This window comes from Octopus sinensis, linkage group LG1 (assembly GCF_006345805.1).
Source record: "Octopus sinensis linkage group LG1, ASM634580v1, whole genome shotgun sequence".
Classification (NCBI taxonomy): Eukaryota; Metazoa; Mollusca; class Cephalopoda; order Octopoda; family Octopodidae; genus Octopus; species Octopus sinensis.
In genome coordinates, this window is record NC_042997.1 from 99,641,771 (window position 1) to 99,661,886 (window position 20,116).

General features: G+C 36.1%; 1 protein-coding gene across 1 annotated transcript; it reads right to left on the reverse strand.

Moving 5' to 3' along the window:
- Nucleotides 1–319: 319 nt before the first annotated feature.
- On the reverse strand, nt 320–19,812 carry LOC115218742 (proteasome subunit beta type-5). The gene is made up of 7 exons (XM_029788652.2): nt 19,639–19,812; nt 16,278–16,422; nt 12,961–13,072; nt 11,228–11,327; nt 9,376–9,405; nt 5,085–5,289; nt 320–551 (listed from the first exon to the last, which is right to left on the reverse strand). The coding sequence occupies exons 1-7, from the start codon at nt 19,780–19,782 to the stop codon at nt 439–441; spliced, it is 849 nt and encodes a 282-aa protein (XP_029644512.1). The 5' UTR covers nt 19,783–19,812; the 3' UTR covers nt 320–438.
- Between the last annotated feature and the right edge of the window lie 304 nt (nt 19,813–20,116).

Sequence of the window (20,116 nt, forward strand, 5' to 3'; positions counted from 1 at the left end):
CCCAGGGTGGCACCTTGGACATGTATGTTTTATCATAGCTCCTTCAATAACCAAAGCCATGTGAGTGGCTTTGGTAGAAAGAAGCCCAACTTGTGTGTGTGTCAGTGTTTATCCCTCCACCACTGTTGGTGTGTTTACATGCCTGTAACTTAGCAATTAGGCAAAAAGAGACAGATGGAATAGGTATCAGGCTTTAAAAAAGATAAGTACTGGGATCGATTCATTCAACAAAAAAGTTCTTCAAGGCAGTGCCCCAACATGGCCAGTCTAATGACAAGTAAAAGATACAAAAGGATAAAAGATACATAAACAAAGAAAATTTTGTGTGATTAGATCTCCTGAGAGAATCCATGTGATTAGATATTTATTGAGAACAACAATCAATTACAGAGAAAAACTATAATGAATTTTACTGAACACTGTTGTATGAAAAGAAAGTTATTTGCTTCTCTGAGTAGCAGCCTTTTCTCTATCAGCTTCATACTTGTAATGCAAGTCTAATACATTGGTTTGTGATACAAACTCCCAGCCAGTCTTCTTCATGTGATACACTGCAGAAATGAAAGAAAAACACATTTTTTTAAAGTTACAAACCAATGTAGATGATATATAGATTTGTGGGTTCAGACAAAAAGAGAATATAGAAACTCTTGAATCTGGTACCCACAGGATCAGACACTTGCAAAGATACAGAAAATGCTGGATTATCAAAGAATGATGTCTGAGCATTTTCGACAAGTTTTAACTCTTTAGCATTCAGATTACTCCATTAAATTTGATGCTTATTTATTCACATTATTTTGAATGAATCATGTATTATCTTGTTGCTTTGAGATTTTGACGGTATTATTGTATGGTCATGTGATGTATATGAACAAGGATAGCTGTGTAAAGAAATGTTGATCTCTAACTGTGGAGGGGAACCTGTGGAAGAGGTGGACCCAGGAAGACATGGGACAAGATGGTGATGCATGATCTTCAAACGTTGGGCCTCATGGAGGCAATGACTAGTGACTGAGATATTTGTTGATATGCTGTGCTTGAGAAGACCTGTCAAGCCAAGTGAATTCGTAGTCATGGCCAATGCTGGTGTCACATAACTAGCACCTATGCTGGCGACATGTAAAAAAACACCTTACAAGCACTGGGCCTCATGAGAACATATGTGGCCAATGCCGGTGTCGCATAACTAGCACCCATGCCAGTGGAACATAGGAAACACTTTCCAAGCATTGGGCCTCACAGAGACAATAGCAAATGATCGAGACCTTTAGCAATATGCTGTGCTTGAAAAGAAGATGCATCAAGCCTAGTGAAACCATAGTCATGGCAGATACTGGTGTCATGCAACTGGCACCCATGCCAGTGGCACATAAAAACACCCATTATAGTGGTTGGCATTAGAAAGGGCATCCAGCCATAGAAACCATGCAAATCAGACTAGAGTCTGGTGCAGCCCCTCAGCTTACCAGCCCTGGTCAAACCATCTAACCCATGCCAGCATGGACAACGAATGTTAAATGATGATGATGATTGTATATTATTAGAATGAAATTGTAGGGTAAGTGTAAGAGGTCAGATGTGGTTGGTGTGAATCTAAAACAGGAAGAATATCTGGGTTTGATATGGCTAGTAACCCTTTAGCATTTAAACCGACCATATCTGGCCAAAATATTCTACTTGTTTTATGCTCAAATAGGATAGATCTGATCTCTCACACCTACCCTACAATGTCATTATACAAACAAACAATCACATCACTGAACCCTCAAAGCTATGAGATTATGCATGATTAATTGAAAATGTGAATAACATAAGTATTATATTTGACAGAGTAATATGAATGGTAAAGGGTTAATATAGAAAAGCATGTCATTACATCTACAATATGGTTTAAAACAAGAAATAATGTTTAAAAAAATGCTAGAAACTATTTTATCCATTGTTTCATTTTACAACAAAATTACAAAACGTTACAGAAAATCATTGATGCTGACAAAACTTGAGGTTTTACAACTTCGTGGAAACAAAATTTAAATCATCCAAGAAACTGTCCAGACACTCTGTACAGAGCTTCTCTTCTTACTACTCAAATTAAATCAAACATCCTTGAGGGCGTTTTTCAATTAAAATATTTCAAAACTTGTAAAGAAATAAAGACATACATGAAAAAATATTTCTTTTACTTATTACGAAACATATGAAAGGCAACAGACTGGTAGACCATTAGCACACCAGACAATATCTCAGTATATTAGGTCTTGCTGAGCAACCACATACATGACTTTGGGTTCAGTCCTACTGTGCAGCACCATGGGCAAGTGTCTTCTATCATAACCCCAGATCAACCAATGATTTGTGAATGAATTTGTAAGACAGAAACTAAGTGGAAGTTCGTCGTGTGTGTGTTAGGTCCCTTCGTGATTACACCTCAATGGTTGAAACCTAACTGAAACCAGGAAAAGAGTATGTAGGCCTCAGCTGCTGTCATTTAAAACAAGTGAACATAATGCAATTCTTACGGCAGGATACAAGCTCAGCAATTTGTTAACAAATCCACATCAACTTAAATATTCTTTAAAAAAAAAAAGAGAATCATATAGCTGTGATGAGCAAGATATATTAGTTGCACTTGGAGCAGTTAATTTCTTGACATTATCTCCCCTTAGATGGTCTGAGTGCCACTAATGACATGGAATCCAGTACAACCTGTTACATGGTTGGGTTTTTGGCAACTAAACAAGCATCCCCACTAGGTTTGCCTGGTGAGGAGGGTTGCAAGAAACCCAGCAGGACTAAAAACAAAACCTATCCAAAGGACAGATGAACCTAGAGCAGGTTCAACGACTATCTAGCAATAGCACAGGCCCTCAAAAATTCTGGGATGGTGTCCAGCATGTTTGACGACCACCAGGAGCAAGGTACCCCATAGCTTTTGTTGAAGCATGTCTCTAGAATCCGCTTCAAACCCAGGCTACATCTTAAATAATCGGCAGTGACTTGATCAATGAATCCTCTGTGATGGTGGACAATCAATAGCAAGATGAGCTGTAATATATCACACTATCCCAAAGTGTGTATGCATGTTACCAGGGACCACATGTGAACTCATATTGCCATGAAACTCCAAACATGAGATAAAAGTATATAGTTAGTAAACTAATAAAGGTAGCAAACTGACAGAATCATTAGAACATTCAACAGAATACCTCATAATATCTGCTCCAACAATCTGCATGCCGAGTTCAAGTCCTGCAGAGGTCAATTTTACTTTTCTTTTTTTCAGAATCAATAAAAAGTAACAATTCAGGTCGGTGACTTATAGCACTTGTTAGAATGTCACACAATATACCTTGTGTTATTTTTTCCAGCCCTTCATGTTCTAAGCACAAAACTGGTACCAAGCTGTGTCAGCCTTAAAGCAGTGGTCTTTCACTCAGTCAATAATGGTGGTATGAAGAGGGGAGTCATGCATGCATGGGCAACTGTCACCCTTCCACAAAAAAAAAAAAACTTGCCCAGGACTGCACAAAGAGGTGCAGACAAAAAGTCATCTCTGATCAATGGAGATAATAGCTATAGTTGGTTAAGACAGTGATGTAAAACAGTATAAATTGTATCTAGTTTTAAGAGTTCATAAACTAAATATAGACCACTTACACTCACTGGCAAATAATTGAATCTAAATGAAGATGTTGTTATTTATTCTTAGACCAGTCTTGAACAAGCAAACCTATAATCAAAGGTGTTTCACTCAAGATCATCCCATCATTTTCTTCCTTGATATTATTCAATCAGTTTTTCCTCTTTTAAGATAGTAGTCTAATTTGAGGAGGGGAATGGGTGCTATTTCTAGCAGATCAAACGACCAAGTAGAGGCTCCCTCGTTAGTTCATGTTTCAATTTAAAGAGGATTACAGTACTTTTTCATTAAATCTACAGCTACTTGGAATTTAATAGTATATTCTCCCAAAGAGATTTGATCATATTTCAGGCTGCTAAAAGTGAAAATTATACACCACCAAATATATTATATTAATTCCAACTTGGTACTGTAGAGATATTAGCTTGTCCAAATTTGTGTATTTTACCAAAATGGCCTTTGCAGAGCACAGACTAAATCTAATTCCCTTGGACTGCAGTTCTCATTGGCTTATACCTTAGTCATTGCATCATGCCCAAGGTACATAACTCTGCTTGTCGTGTTTACAAACTGGTTGTAACAGATCAACCACTGAAAGAAATAGCTAATTAAAACCAACTGATCCAAAAAAAAAAACTGCATGAAACATTCAGGGTGGGATGGCAAAAATTAGTCCCAAATAGCAAATAACAAAAAGATTGCTGTGATATGCTTGGCTGAAAAGTAAGTTTTATTTCTATTTTACAGCTGAAAAGAAAATAGCCAGCTGTAAAACCAGCTAAATCCATAAAGCACTACAGAAACCTCCTCTACATGGCTATATAACTTGTTAGAAATAGTAGTCAAATCTCCCACAAATCACATCCTGCCATATTAAAAGAGGAAGTCTTGAATAAACAGATCATCATGCTGTCTGATCATTGTTGACTTGGGGCTACACTCAACAACAGCCATATTCAATCAAAGTGTACCTTCTTAAAATGAAAAAGGACACTTCAGCTAACAATAAAAAAAATATAGGAATGTTAGGGCAAGAACATGAATACAGGACCTTTTTGCACAATATTCAAGACTGGTCCAGGAAAGGAAACGTGATGAACAACCCATGACTCAAAGGTTTTCCTCAAACCTGGGCTAAATGCTTGTAATAGACAGTACATTGCTAAAGACATCCAAGAGCCAATTGGTATTTGATAATTGGCCTCTACGTAAATTCTACCAACCCAATTTTAGTCAGATGGCTTGGATTGATCCAAAGGTATTGTAGAAGATGCTCAAATTACTATGTAGTGGAAATGAACTTAGGACCATGTGATTGCAAAGCAAACTTTTAAACCACACAGCCATATGAAAGTGTGTTTAATATGTATTAACATATTTCAATACAATGTTATAATAAACAGTGGTAGGCTTAACAACTGCATATAAAAATAATACTTACAACTGACAATACCACCACTGAAAGCATCTCTGTAAGTAGCATGGTAAATGGCTCGCTTCCCCAGTTCATATGCTTCCTCTGCTGATAAGTCATACCTGTGGCCACAGTCCATAACACCATAAGCATGAGTGGAACCAGACCCAACAGAGAACATTTCATTGCTCATTCGCTCACCATTATTATCAACATAGTACAATCCAGGACCCTAGTCAGAAAGAAAGAAATCATATTGAAAGTAAATAAAAAAGAATTATACATAATACATAAAAATATCATCATCATCGTTTAACGTCCGTTTTCCATGCTAGCATAGGTTGGACAGTTCAACCGGGGTCTGGGAAGCCAGGAGGCTGCACCAGGCTCCAGTCTGATCTGGCAGTGTTTCTACAGCTGGATGCCCTTCCTAATGCCAACCACTCCGTGAGTGTAGTGGGTGCTTTTTACGTGTCACCGGCACAGGTGCCAGGCGAGACTGGCAACAGCCACAATCAGTTGGTGCTTTTTACGTGCCACCGGCACGGAAGCCAGTCAAGGCGGCGCTGGCATCGGCCACGTTCAGATGGTGCTTTTTACGTGCCACCGACACATACATGAATAACTGCCAGTAACAATATTCATAGACTGTAAAATAATCCTTAAATGAACAAATATATTTTTTCATGCATAATATGCATCTATATATGTAATGCACACCACTAATTATGAACAATGAAATCCTAGAAAAAAAAATTGTCAGTATATAAATCACACACACTTTTCTTTAATGTTATGATGTTTAGAAAAGGAAGTGTTTAGTCAAATTTATTATAATTGCTGTTTAAAATACACTGAAAAAGTTCTCACAGCCTAACTAAAACACAAAGTAAATTCAAAATTCTTTTGAGCTTTACCAATGTAGGCCATAAAAGTGCAACTGCTATGAGATCAACACACTCAAAGTTACATAATCATGTTTCTATTTCCTAGAAAATCTTATTTTTTTTTATAACTGTACCTAAATAACTTATTTGATTAATTTTACTATTCAGTTTGTAGTGATGCAAACATTGTCATGCTGTCCAAGAACAAAGTATTTATTGCTTAAGTATGAATTTTTTAAAACTCCACTAAGTCTTTTATGACATTTTTTTAAGTCTCTACATTTTTCTGTTTTAAGATATTCCAGATATTCACAAGTTAGTAAAAAAATGTTTCTTTTTTTTTTGATAATTTTAATTTTTCAACTTTCTTTTTATTGCTATGTTAATAAATTGAAAAGGCATTTTAAACCTTTTGATACCAACCCACCCAAGACCATCGTTGGTTCTAAGATACAAATTGCCTGCTTACCATATTTTGGTTGAAATGTGCTGCCTTTATTTCAATTAACTTTAAAAATAAAGACTTAAATAAAATAACTTAGATATTATAGGCACAGGTGTGATAGTGTGGTAAGAAGCTTGTTTCTCAACCACATGGTACCAGGTTCAGTCCCAGTGTGACACCTTGAGCAAGTGTCTATTATTATAGCCTTAGGCTGACCAAAGCCTGGTGAGTGGATTTGGTAGATGGAAACTGAAAGAAGCCTGTTGTATAAATATACCTCTGTGTGTATGTGTCTTTTATGTATTTGTCCCTCACCACCACTTGATAACCAGTGTTGGTGTGTTTACATCCCCGTAACTTAGCAGTTCAGCAGAAGAGGCCAGTAGAACAAGTACTAAGCTTTACAAAAAAATCAAGTACTAGAGTCAGTAAGTTCAACTAAAGTTTTTCAGGGTGATGCCCGAGCATGGCCACAATCTGACAACTGAAATAAGTAAAAGATAAATATTTATATAAGTATAAGCTGATGTTTGGAACATAGACTGACATGAAGTTTTGATGGAAGGTCTTGATTCGTAGAATATAACTAAGGTGCTCTCAGACGAGTGGGTAGCAAAAGGGTTCAAGTAATTTAAATTAAAACCTCTCATTAAAGTTTAATCATCATCATCATTTAATGTCCGTTTTCCATGCTAGCATGGGTTGGACAGTTCAACTGGGGTCTGGGAAGCCAGGAGGCTGCACTAGTCTCCAGTCTGATCTGGCAGGGCTTCTACAGTTGGATGCCCTTCCTAACGCCAACCACTCCGTGAGTGTAGGGGAGGCTGGCAACGGCCACGATCAGTTGGTGCTTTTTACGTGACACTGGCACAGGTATCACAACTACAATTTCCATTTGATTTTTTAATGTTATTTTATATTACACATATTAGATTAACGATACAAAATTATTTTACTAAATTAATTATTTTCAAAATTAACTGAAATAAAAGCAATCTATTTCAACAGAAATATGGTAACAAAAGAGTTCTGTTTTAACCTTTCATCACAATATTTCAATTAATCCTGGAAATGATTAAGTATTTAGTAAAATAACTATGTCATTATTTAGCAGGTGTATGAAATTTCAATGGAAGGTTTAGATCCCTTGAAAAACTAGACGTTTTTAACATAGAACCAGGGATGGCATCTGGTGAACTGGAATCAAAAAAGCATTAAACACCCCATCCAATATTTCATAAGTAATTTTAGGAGATAAATTTTGTTGCTATCAAATGTATATAGAATTTATTTATAGTATGTGTTTATGTCTACATAAACAAAACAAAACTATTTCACTGTTATCAATCCTCATCAATGTCAATTATATTTTGGAATTAATTCCTATCTGCAATTATGAGCAAAATTTTGTTGTAATTAGTTAGACACTGAGCAGATACAGCCAACAAATGTCGATATATTTCTAAAAGTAAAATGAATGTTTGGTACTACTGGCAAACATGGAATTACTGCTGCCAATTTTCAATAACGAGGACTTAATACAGAATGTAAGCACTTTCATTATCAACAACTTTAGCTTAAAATATTTCTGTATTTTCAATAGAAATGTGTAATGGCACCAGTACAGCTGAGTGAGCGAGAAGCCTGCTTCTCAAACACATGGTTTGGGGTTCAGTCACACTATGTGGCACCTTAGACAAGTGTCTTATGCTACAAGTCCCAGGCCAACCTAAGTTTTGAGTGGATCAAGTACACAGAAACTAAAAGCAGCCCTTTGTGCATCTGTGTGTGTGTGTGTGTATATATATACAAGGTACCATTTTATATATAATTTTAATTTCACACATTGTTTTTGATTTTGTTGACTACACCATATAGTAGGGGCAGTTGGGCGACATCTCTAAGAAAAACAGTGCCATGACATAATTCACTCTGCCAGAAATTTGGAAACAACATGCTGTACTTGGCATTCACAACTGAAACTCCAATACAAACATGGTGAACACACAGAACAACCATGTCCCCAAAACACTTACTGATAAAAATCAAACATCCAGTCAACATCATGGTGTTTAGAGTGATCACTAGTGATGGCAATGTTATGCTGCCATTCATCTTCCCATACAGTCTCAGACTCAACACAGAGGCCTACATCAAGTGCCTGGAGGAGGTAATGCTGGGTCAAGAGGGTGGCCGCTGGAAGACCCTATGTATGGCAACAGGACTCTGCACTATACCACACAAGCAGGAGAACCCAGTAACGGCGGTAAGACAATTTGTGACCACAGAATGTAATATTCTAGTCTTCCATACTGTATGTATAAGCTGCAATTCCATAGGGACCATGCTTTCCAGTTATGCCAAACATTAAATAGTACTAGCACTACTCACTCAGCTGTTGTAAATGACACCAGTTATCCTACATTTCACATTATATCATTATTACTGTCCTTTATCACTTGCTCTTCCTTATCATCATCATTTAATGTCTGTTTTTCATGCTGGCATGAGTTGAACTTAACAGAAACTGGTAAGACCAGGGAGAACACCAGGTTCTATACTCCGTTTTAGCTTGGTTTCCATGGCTGGATGCCCTCCCTAACACCAACCACTGGGTGCTTTCTTATGTGGCACCATCACCAGTGTTTTTAAGTGACACCAATACCAGCACCAGTGTTTTTTTTTATGAGGCACCCACAACCACACCAAAGCTTTCACATGGCACCTTGTTTTTAGAATCACAATTCTGTTGTGATGGGTGGGTCTTGTTGAGTAAGGCAATGAGCCACATATCTCAGTCCTCTGTCATCTCCTCCGTAAGGTTCAGTGTTCCTCTATTTACAGCTAAGAAAAAACAGGGATTTAAAAAACATCCAAGGGCCAGCAGCAGGTATAAGCCCATGAAGAGGTAGGCTGACACTTTTAACTCAGTCATTACACCTTTTGAATTTACAAGTATCAAAAGAAAAAAAAACTTAATATATACCTTTTTGTCCCATCCACAAATCATGGTTCCCTAAAAAAAAGAAAAAGATAGCGAATAAAAATGAATCAAGAATATACTGATACAGATATTTTAAAACTAAAATTAATAAACAACCACAAAACCACCAAGTTATTTTTTACAGTGGGTTACCATATTTACATGCTTACAAAAAGGCCTGACTAAATAATTCCTACTGAGTGATTCACTGGCTAATAGAATAGACTTTTGGCATCAAATAAGCTGCCACAGACTAACAAGAGACTGTACTAGCAAAAAGCAATGAATAGTAGGATAGCACATGCAGCTCAACAAATGTGCTATAAGAATAACTGCTTAATGCCACCTACTTTCCACTTTCATGCTGAATACAGTATAGTTTTTTGGAAATATACCCTTAAAGAAAATATTCACCCTCCCCCTATCTCTCAGAACACTCTTTCTTTCTTACTCTCCTTTATACAGGAAGCAATTGTAGGTGGAAGCTGCAATTGACCCCAGTCAAAATACCCATGTATGTGTGTTAAATGCTGGCTAAATTCTAAATGCTACACTCAAAACCGATAGCAAGGTGCCATGGTGAGATGAAGTATATTAACTGATCCTAAGTCATTGCCATGTGATAAGTATCATAGAGAGATTACCAGAGATCCCATACTTGCATCTAAAAGAAAACCCAGAGGGACTTGTATGTAGCTTCTAGAGAAAACATGAAGCATGTCTATATGAAGAACTATCAAATAAAGCAAATAAATACTAGGGGCAGTATGCCTCTAGATTTAGGCATTAATTACTGAGCTCATTAAATACCAACTGTTTCCACAGCTTCACACACGTTAAAGACAGTAATGAAATACAAATGAAACATGCTTGCAAGCCAGAGATTGCTACAGCACACACTGGCTCTATTACGGCTTGAACTCGTAATTGTGAGGTTAGTAGTTCAACAGCTAAACCTACACTTGAACATCTCTAAAAGAAATACAACTAGGTAGCTCCACTTATATAATGTACTTTAATTCTGTGAGAAAATTTTAATTATAAAATATAGGGTGAGAAACTGGAAATATAGCCCAATAAATTTAATTGAAATGTTAAGAGATACAAATTTCAGTTTTCACCAAATAATTCTAAATTAGTGATGCAAAGACCATTTCCTCTTTGCTGGCAAAGAGAGACAACAATTATGAAAATTGGGTGGATTGAAATTGCTCCAAGAGGGTTTCTACATATTTCTGAGAAACCACAGCCAGCCAAATTTCTCTTAAACTATACTTTAACATCATGTAAATGACATACTGGATAGTGTAATCCATGGTACACTAATCCAAAAAACAAAAAGAACAAAAATCAACTGGAGAGTCATTACTCAAATGGTTTTAATCATAGGTCAGCTTGATCAGGCTGGCTTGGAGCTCCACGACTAACACAGCCAAGGGTTGTAAGTTTAACAAAAATACAAGAATTTTAAACTATGGCATTTTACTTTAAATCAAACTTTTCAAATTTCAACTGAAAAACTATTTGTTTGAACACTTTTTGGAGTTTTTTTTTTCCATACTACCATCAGTCAGACAAGTCTTTAATACAAAATTACTTTAAGATACCAGTGCCAAGTCATTTTTTTCTGAGACCAAACCATCTTAGGTATCTTTGAACTATTTCCCATACTGCCTTTTATTTACCTCTTCCAAACTTACTTCCCACAACCAACTCAAGGCCCTTTTCACCCACCATCTGTTATTCATTCCCTAAATGCCCTTATAAATAAAACTGAACGCATATTACTCATATTACATAATTACTCAGTAAAAACAGAAGAGGAAAAGCAAAAGGAAAATATAAAACAACTTACAAGAGAGAGACCCATTCCTTTGTAATTGTACAAGATATTCGCAAGCAATTTGGATGCTGCAGCCACAGATATACGTTCCTTATTCCTTAGTTCATAGATCCTGTAAGAAGAACGTTGATTGGCTTTATTTTCACTAGTATAAAGCTTAATTTTATACAGAAAAGAAGTACTTATAAATGATTTAATCAGCTCAAAAATGTAATGCAGAAGCTGGAATACTGAAGCTTGAACTCGCGCACATTTAGCCAATGATGGAGTAACTCAATATCACAGCCATTCATCATCATCATTTAACGTCCGCTTTCCATGCTAGCATGGGTTGGACGATTTGACTGAGGTCTGGCGAACCAGATGGCTGCACCAGACTCCAATCTGATCTGGCTGAGTTTCTACAGCTGGATGCCCTTCCTAACACCAACCACTCTGAGAGTGTAGTGGGTGCTTTTACGTGCCACCGGCACGACGGACAGTCAGGTAGTACTGGCAACAGCCACACTCAAATGGTGCTTTTTATGTGCCACCTGCACAGGAGCCAGTCCAGCAGCACTGGCAACGACCTAGCTCAAATGTTTTTCTACATGCCACCAGCACAAGTGCTAGTAAGGCGACACAGGTAATGATCATGCTCTTAGTGCTCCACTAGCAAGGATGCCAGTCATCAAATTTGATTTCGATTTCACTTGCCTCAACAAGTCTTCGCAAGTGGAGTTTAGTGTCCAATGAAGGAAAGGTATACATAAGTGGACTGGTTACACCCCTGGCATAGGCCACAAGGTTATGGTCTCACTTGCGCTTGCCGAGTCTTAAGTCTGGGAGACAAATGGATGCAGTGGCTGTCAAAGCAGTCATCAATGCTAGACTCAGAAGTCTTAATGGGACACAATTTCAGTTGTAGATTTGATGGACAGTTGTTGATACTGTGGTTGTATAACAAAGTTTTCTTCCCAACCATGTGGTTTCAGATTCAGTTCCACCACACAGCACCTTGTACTTTTTTATTATAGCCCCAGGCCGACCAAAAACTCAAGAATGAATTTGCTGGGAAGAAACTAAAAGATGATCATTGTGGGTGTATATTTGTGTTGGTAGGTACGTGCATGTGTATGCATTGTCAGTTTCTCCATTAAACAAACTGTCCAGTAACTTCATATTTTCAAAGTCATATGGAATAAGAGGTTCCTTAAAATAACAGGTAAGGGTTAGTATCAGGAAGAGCAACCTGCTGTAAAACAATATAATAACATATCTATCCAACCCATGCAAGCACAATATATATACATATATATATACAGTATCTCACAGAAGTATGTACACCCCTAAAAAATTTCAGTAAAATTGCCATTACACTGATAATATCAAAGGAAATCAAATAAAATTTATAGTGAATAAAATATATTATACATGCAAACATTATACAAATTTGGAACACAAAACAAACATTTTCAAAGATATGAATAAAATATTAATTTTTAAACGATACAAAAACATGTACACCCTAAAGGATTATTTGCTATATTCAATATTTTATGCACATTTTTTTAATAAATTCAGATATTGCTGATTAATTTCAATTCTAATAAATTATTTCCCTTGGCATTTTTGCACCGATCATTGTTATTGCATCTGCAGGAATTCTGATTTGTGTACTGTGGTGAAAATCTTCACTGAGATTAAAATGGCACCAAAAGGAAAAGAATTGTCTGAAGATTTGAAAAAAAAAATGAAAGCTATACCTGCACTGTCTGGCTAGAACACGTTCCCAGTAGGCACAATCAGCAGCTCCTCCAGCCATGGTACCCAATAAGTATGGGTTGATTTCTATCACTTTCTTTACGGTTTGAGAAGCTAGAGAAAACAAGAACATTTGGTTTTACAATTGACAATGAATATCTAAGAAATGTTAAATGAAAAAAAAAAAAAAGGAAGAAAATTTTTAGTATATCAATAAAGTGATTGTTTTTTAAATACATGAAAAGAAAGCACATCATCATCATCATTTTAATGCCCACTTTCCTATGCTTGCATGGGTCACATGCAATTTTGTAGAAGCAGATTTTTTTACAACCAGATGCCCTTCCTGTAACCAACACTCACCTGTTTCCAAATAAGGTAATATTTCTTTGCAACCAAGAAGACTGAAAATAAAGGACACAATCTGCATGATGGAGATATTCATTACCAACTACCATGCAATGTCAAGGCAGGAAGACAGTAACTCACACACACACACATCATTTAACAGCTGCTTTCCATAGTGTCATGGGTTGAATGGTTTGACATGAGCTGGTAAGGCCAGGGGCTGCACAAGGCTCCATTTACTGTTCTGGCATGGTTTGTACAGTTGGATACACTTCCTAATGCTAACTACTGTACAGACTGCACTGAGTACATTTTATGTAGTACCAGTACCTTTAACATGTCACCAGCACAAGTGCTTTTTATATAGCACCGGCAGTGGTATCAATTCCACCATAGTGAATGGGTCTTTTTGAGAACAGCAAGGCATCAGATATACACACACACATGACCAGCTTCTTTCAGTTTCTGTCTACCAAATCCACTCAAAAGGCTTTGGTTTGCCATGGGTTGTAGTAGAAAACACTTACCCAAAGTGCCACATGGTGGGATTGAACCCAGAACTATGTAATTGAGAAGCAAGCTTCTTACCATAAAGCTACACTTGCACTGACAATATATATTTTTATTCTATGTTCAAACCTTTCTTAGTCTGGTTTTGCCTTTCATTCCTCTATGGTCAATAAAATAAATACAAAATTATGTACTATTGTCAATCTCAATGGTTATATATACTGTTCCTACAAATTTGTGGCCTTGCGTTGAAGTTAGTAATCAGTAATTGAAAAGGTATTAAGCACCAATTGGTTTTATTTAGGGAGCCTAAATAAACATAATTTATCTTAATTTTTGTCTTTCTCTTGGATAAAGTTAAATTTCAGAACAGATTAAACAAATCACAAAACTATTTGGTAGCACAAACTAAAACCATCAGATGCTACAAACAAGGTTTAAGAAAATTTGTCTTCAGTCATATTTCAGTGACATCAAACAATAAATAAAAATCAACTTCTTATGAAGAATTATTTAAAATGAAATGAACAACAAAACCAAATTATCGTTAATTAATCTCAGACTATGGTACAAAGGTAGTCAGTTGAACAATTAAATATGACTCACAGTCTATTGTCTCAGATATACCATGCATCTGCTAAGCCTAGAACTTTTGAAACATAAGTTTTTACATTATTGTAGAGCCTTTCTGACCTGCTGCACAAGCAAGAGTTTAAAGTTAGTGCTTGGCTTAACACAACCCAAATAAAGCAACAAAAGAGTTTTCATGTAGCACCTCAACTTACTAGAAATAACATCCAAATTACAATTTAAAAAAGAAATGACGTGGACAGCGTAGTTATAGATATACCAAGAGACAGAATGTTAGGATTGGAATGCTTTTGATAACACTTCTGCTCCATTAGAACATTTATTCATGATATCTAATTGGAGGAATTGAGAATTAAGTCTTTGGTGGGAACACAATGCAGGGCTTGTAAATATGATCTGAAAGATCAGCCTTAGTCAAGCAGTTTTACAGCTTGCATGTAGTTACTTGAACCAGATGTAATTTATCAGATATACCTGCTTCCACTCCAACAGGTAGTGCTGAATCATAAGTGGTAGACTGTGACAGCCTGGACATATTGTACACTCTCCACTGGTTACCCTATTTCTATGTAGATGTAGATTCTAATGGGAGTCACAGCAGACTTTTTAGGAATTATATAACATTAGTGTAGATGTCACATAGTAGATATTACTATCACTTAATATGTTTAGTTCAAATCGCAGAGGGTGACTTTACCTATATCATTCAAGCAGTTCATAAAATCATCATTTTAGCATCCGTTTTTCTATGCTGGCATGGGTTAGACGGTTCGACTAACTGGTAAGCTGGAGAGCTGTACCAGGTTCCAGTCTGATTTTGACTTGCTTTCTACAGCCGGATGCCCTTCCTAACACCAACCACTCTAAGAACGTAGTGGGTGCCTTTTACATGTCAGCATCATGAGTGTCTTTTATGTGTCACTGGCACAGCCCACAACTATGATTTCACTTGGCCTGACAAGTCTTCTCAAGCACAGCAAACCTCCAAGGTCTCAGTAAATACCAAAAATATACTGGGATTAGTTCAATTTATGATACATATCCTCTACAAAATTAATAAGGAGCCTTGTCAAAAGTACACTACTAGTGTGCCATTACAAGATACGACTGTATAAATGAGATAATTAAGACTTGCTACACAAACAATTTAACTACTAATAATGGCAGCCAAATCACACTCTATGACCTAAAAAAAAAGGGCACATTGGATAATGTAGTCCTAGATGGACTGTGTCTGGAAAAAAAGATGGGACGAATATGATTGTAACTCCTTTCAAGAAAAGTCTGCTCAAAGGATAAACAAATCACATACAAAAGTACAATAAGAAGGTAAACATCTATCAAAAACATTGATTAAAGAGGGAAATTTCAACTGATGAATATTTTGTGTATACTGCTCAGTACATCTCTTAACTTTATCTCAATACATGCCATTGACTCGAGTTATTTCCCTAAGCTCATTTAAACTGTCAAAAAAGAAAACAATCATAAATTTTTGCTATATGTAAAAGTTATTGTCAACAGTTCAAAGCAACCAAGCAAGTTATATTATGTTGATGAAGTTCAAAGAGGATGAAACATGTCCATAGTTGTCCGTTTGCCTGAAAATCAGAGTAAATTGATTTAGGAAAATTAATTCTTAATTTCTTGAAATTATCTCCCCTCTTTTTTTGAGTATTACTTAACAATTACTACAAATTTGTTTTCTTTCCTTTTCTTTCTCCAAGGAAAATTTCAATTAATTTTAAATATTTCAGATACATCGTTCAGAACATCACCACTTTACTTATTAGTTAAATTATTTGCCAGTATAAATAAGTCAAAAAGCAAAAAAAAAGTTCACATACAAAATAAGTATTTTTCTACTAACCAATATAGGCACCAGCCGTAGCCCGGGAATCCACAGCGACAATGACACCATGTTGAAACTTGAATGCTAATGTAGTAGTTCCATGATTAAAGTGAATCTTTACTTGACTTTTTTCATCTGTAAACTGCTTCAGGTTTTCAACAGGCTAAAAAAACAGAAAATTTCGGTGAAAATAATTTAACCCTTTCATTACCAAACCGGCTGAAACCGCCCCTGGCTCTGAGTACAAATATCATGTTTTCATAAGTTTTGAATTAAAATCTTCCACCAAACCTTTGTCACAATTTATGTTCCTAACACTAGCTTAATGATAACTAAGTTATTTTACTAAATTCTTTGTTATATTTAAAGTAATTGAAAGAAACACAGAGCATCTTAAAATAAATACAGTAACGAAAGGGTTAAAACATATTGATATACTTGGGGACGATCATATTTTTTTTCTAATTAAATGCACACACAATTTATTTGCTCTTCACTTTTAGTTTATATTCATGTTATTTTTAATTTGTCTATCAAAGTTCTTTTGTCACACATTCTATGACCTCATCAGTGACTCTCTGTCCCATGTGTCTCCTCTTGTCCTGCTTATTTACATCAAGAATTTTGCAAAACAAATTACATAAATGTAATTTAAAAGAATCATTCTTAAAATAGTCAAATAAACCAAAACATTGTTTGGTTTTATTTTCATTGAACATCAATTTTTACTATGCAATTCTGGGTAGGAAGAGTTCTGCAAAAAGTTATCTACTGCATATTGTGAATTAACTGACTTTATGGCTGGATGCCTTTCCTGCTGTTAAATAAGCACAGGCATGAGATGGCATGTGGTTAATAAGTTCCCTTCACAATCACATGGACTGGGTTTGTTGATCCCACAGCATGCCACATTGGGCCAATGTCTTCAATCACAGATTTGGATCAATATAAGCCTTCTGGGTAGGTAGATTATGCCAAATCTTCAGATGCATTGTAGCAATATTGATGGAAACATTCAGACCAGATGTCCAGTTTAAAGACTTAAAACTCTTCATCTCTTTCTTCCACCAGTCTTAGAGGTCCTGCAAAAATGCCATGAGCACTGTGCTTCTTCCTCTGACTAATCTATTAAAAATGAAAAACTACTCATTCATTTATATCAGCAATATAGTTAACAAAAAGGAGGCAAGCTGGCAGAATCATAAACATGTCGGAGAAACCGCATAGCAGCAGTTTTTCTAAGTGCAAATTCAGCCAAGGTTGACTTAGCTTTTCATCCTTTTAGAGTTGATAGAATAAGTCCAGTTTTGCACAGGACTCGATAGTCTGCAAGTTCTCTTGCCTTATAAGCAGGCTCAAGTCACTGATCAGAACTATCTCCACACAAACAGCATGCTAAAAATGTTACGAGGGTGAGTCAAAAAGTAATGCCATTTTGTTTAGGACAGGCATAATTACCAACACAGGAACATGTATCATACATCAAAATGAAGCTGGTCCTCTGTGGATCACATCCCTACTTCTCAACGTAGTCACTGTTTCCCTCAATAGCAATGTTTCACCTTCAAATGAGAGTATGTATCCCTGTCCTGTAAAATTCTGTTGACTGTTCTTTGAGTCACTTCTTCACTACAGCTTTCAATTCCTCTTCGCTGGAATAATGTTTGCCTCTCAAACCCTCTTTCATGGGGCCAAAGAGATGATAGTCCAGTGACAAGGAAGTGAAAACTGTAGTGAAGAAGTGGCTCAAAGAACAGTCAACAGAATTTTACAGGGCAGGGATACATGCTCTCATTTGAAGGTGGAACACTGCTATTGAGAGAAACGGTGACTATGTTGAGAAGCGATGTGATCCACAGAGGACCAGCTTCATTGTCCTAAACAAAATGGCATTACTTTTTGACTCACCCTCATATTTCTTCCACTCAGCCCAGATGAGCATCAAAAATACATACACACAAAAAATAGCTGTAATATCAATCATCTTAATAATATCAAGTTGGAATGCACACCAACAATGTAATGCAGGTATGCTCTGGTTAATTCTATTTTACCATCACCAGCATTTATGGGGTTGCAGAGAAATGGAAAGTTTACATGCTTTGACAGTTCTACTGCACTTAATATTTATTCATGACTGAATGTCAGGGTGTACAATTTCTTTTTTTTTAAAAAAAAGGCAAAAGCATGATACAACTGGAAAAATAAACTGTAGGTTGCACTTAGCTATTCGACTGACTAAGCTTAGTTAAGTTAGCCAAAGGACTGCTCAATCGGACAGGATTTGGGGCTATGTAACAATAACCTGTCACTTTTCAACCAAGTGGCTCTATAAACAGAAAATATCCTTGCAGATAAAGCTTCAACATTCACTATTTGCTTTATTTTCAGCACCAATCTGCTGGCAAACAACAGGTTGCTAAGTGTTGATACATATCCAGTCACTTGAGCTAAAAGGCAACTGAACTCACTTGAAGTTAAATAACAAAACCTTCGTCCCCCAAAATTACTTCTTTTTCAGAGCTAAAAACTTCTTGAACTCTTAACATTCTACAAAGCTCAAGTGAGGTCCACAATGGGATACTGCTCTCACATCTGAGACGGTGATGCTATTACATGTACATCTTAACTGCATCCAAAAGAAAAAAAAAAAAAAGACCATACAATAAATACACTGGCATGGTCACCAACACACTCCAACTTCCAAAACATACATGTGATATTGCCTGTGCCTCTTCTATTCCTACAACAGCCTCTACTCCACGGAGTTATTGATCATTTACCATCTCAAACCAACCCACCTTGCCCGTACCTCTTCCAATCGTCACTCATATTGTCAATTCTCGCTCCACTCCTGTGCGAAGTTCCCACATTAACCAACATGTCCAGTTCCTCCTTCATCAAAGTATACAAGGAATTTCCAACTAAAAGTTGTCCATGATGAACATCAATTGCATCGGCCTCACCTAACCCGGATAGTCTGCGAAAGCTATGCACCCAGTATCCTACATGAAATCATTAAAAAGATTAATTTCAATGAACAAATTATTAGATATTTCAAAACAGTGCTAAATAGGATTAACATATTTTTGATAAAAACATAGCTCAATCTAATCTAAACAGAATATAATTCAAACTAAAGCAATATAGGTACCGCAATATATATATATATATATATATATATATATATATATATATATATATTATATATATATATATATATATATATATATATATATATATATGAAATGTTAACTGTGTACACTCAATATATAACGTATACTATATGGCAGTGTCTGTATATACATTCAGCCAACATGATGAAGCGGTTTTTCTTCTTTCAAAATGTACCCAGGTAATAATAGAAAATGAGACTTACATCAAAATTTTCAGGAATCGTAAAATGGTCTGATGAGTAAAGGACGTTATTAGTCAGTGAATTCGAGCCAAATGGTCCACTAGACAATGAGAAATGATCTCTTCCGTAGTCGGTTGAGAAACCGCAAACTTCCATTAACGCCATCTTTGATTGTTTATTAAACCGGAAACGGTTAAGCAAATCAATTCGGAAGTACTTCCGCTCCGGTTTCATTCATCATCATATTTCCATCAGCAAAAATTATGAAATTTTGCTTATATATTCTCAGAATAAAATAAATATTCAATACATTTATTTTAATGAAAGGCGATGTTACTTCCGGAAGTACACCGCTACTTATACTGTAACATCGCCTAATAAAATATTATCCACAAAAGTTTACGGTTAATTCATATTTAAAAAGTATTGAAGTGTTTATAAATTGACCGATTCTAAATCACTATACAATAATACACTAATTATATTGTAGCGAATCTAT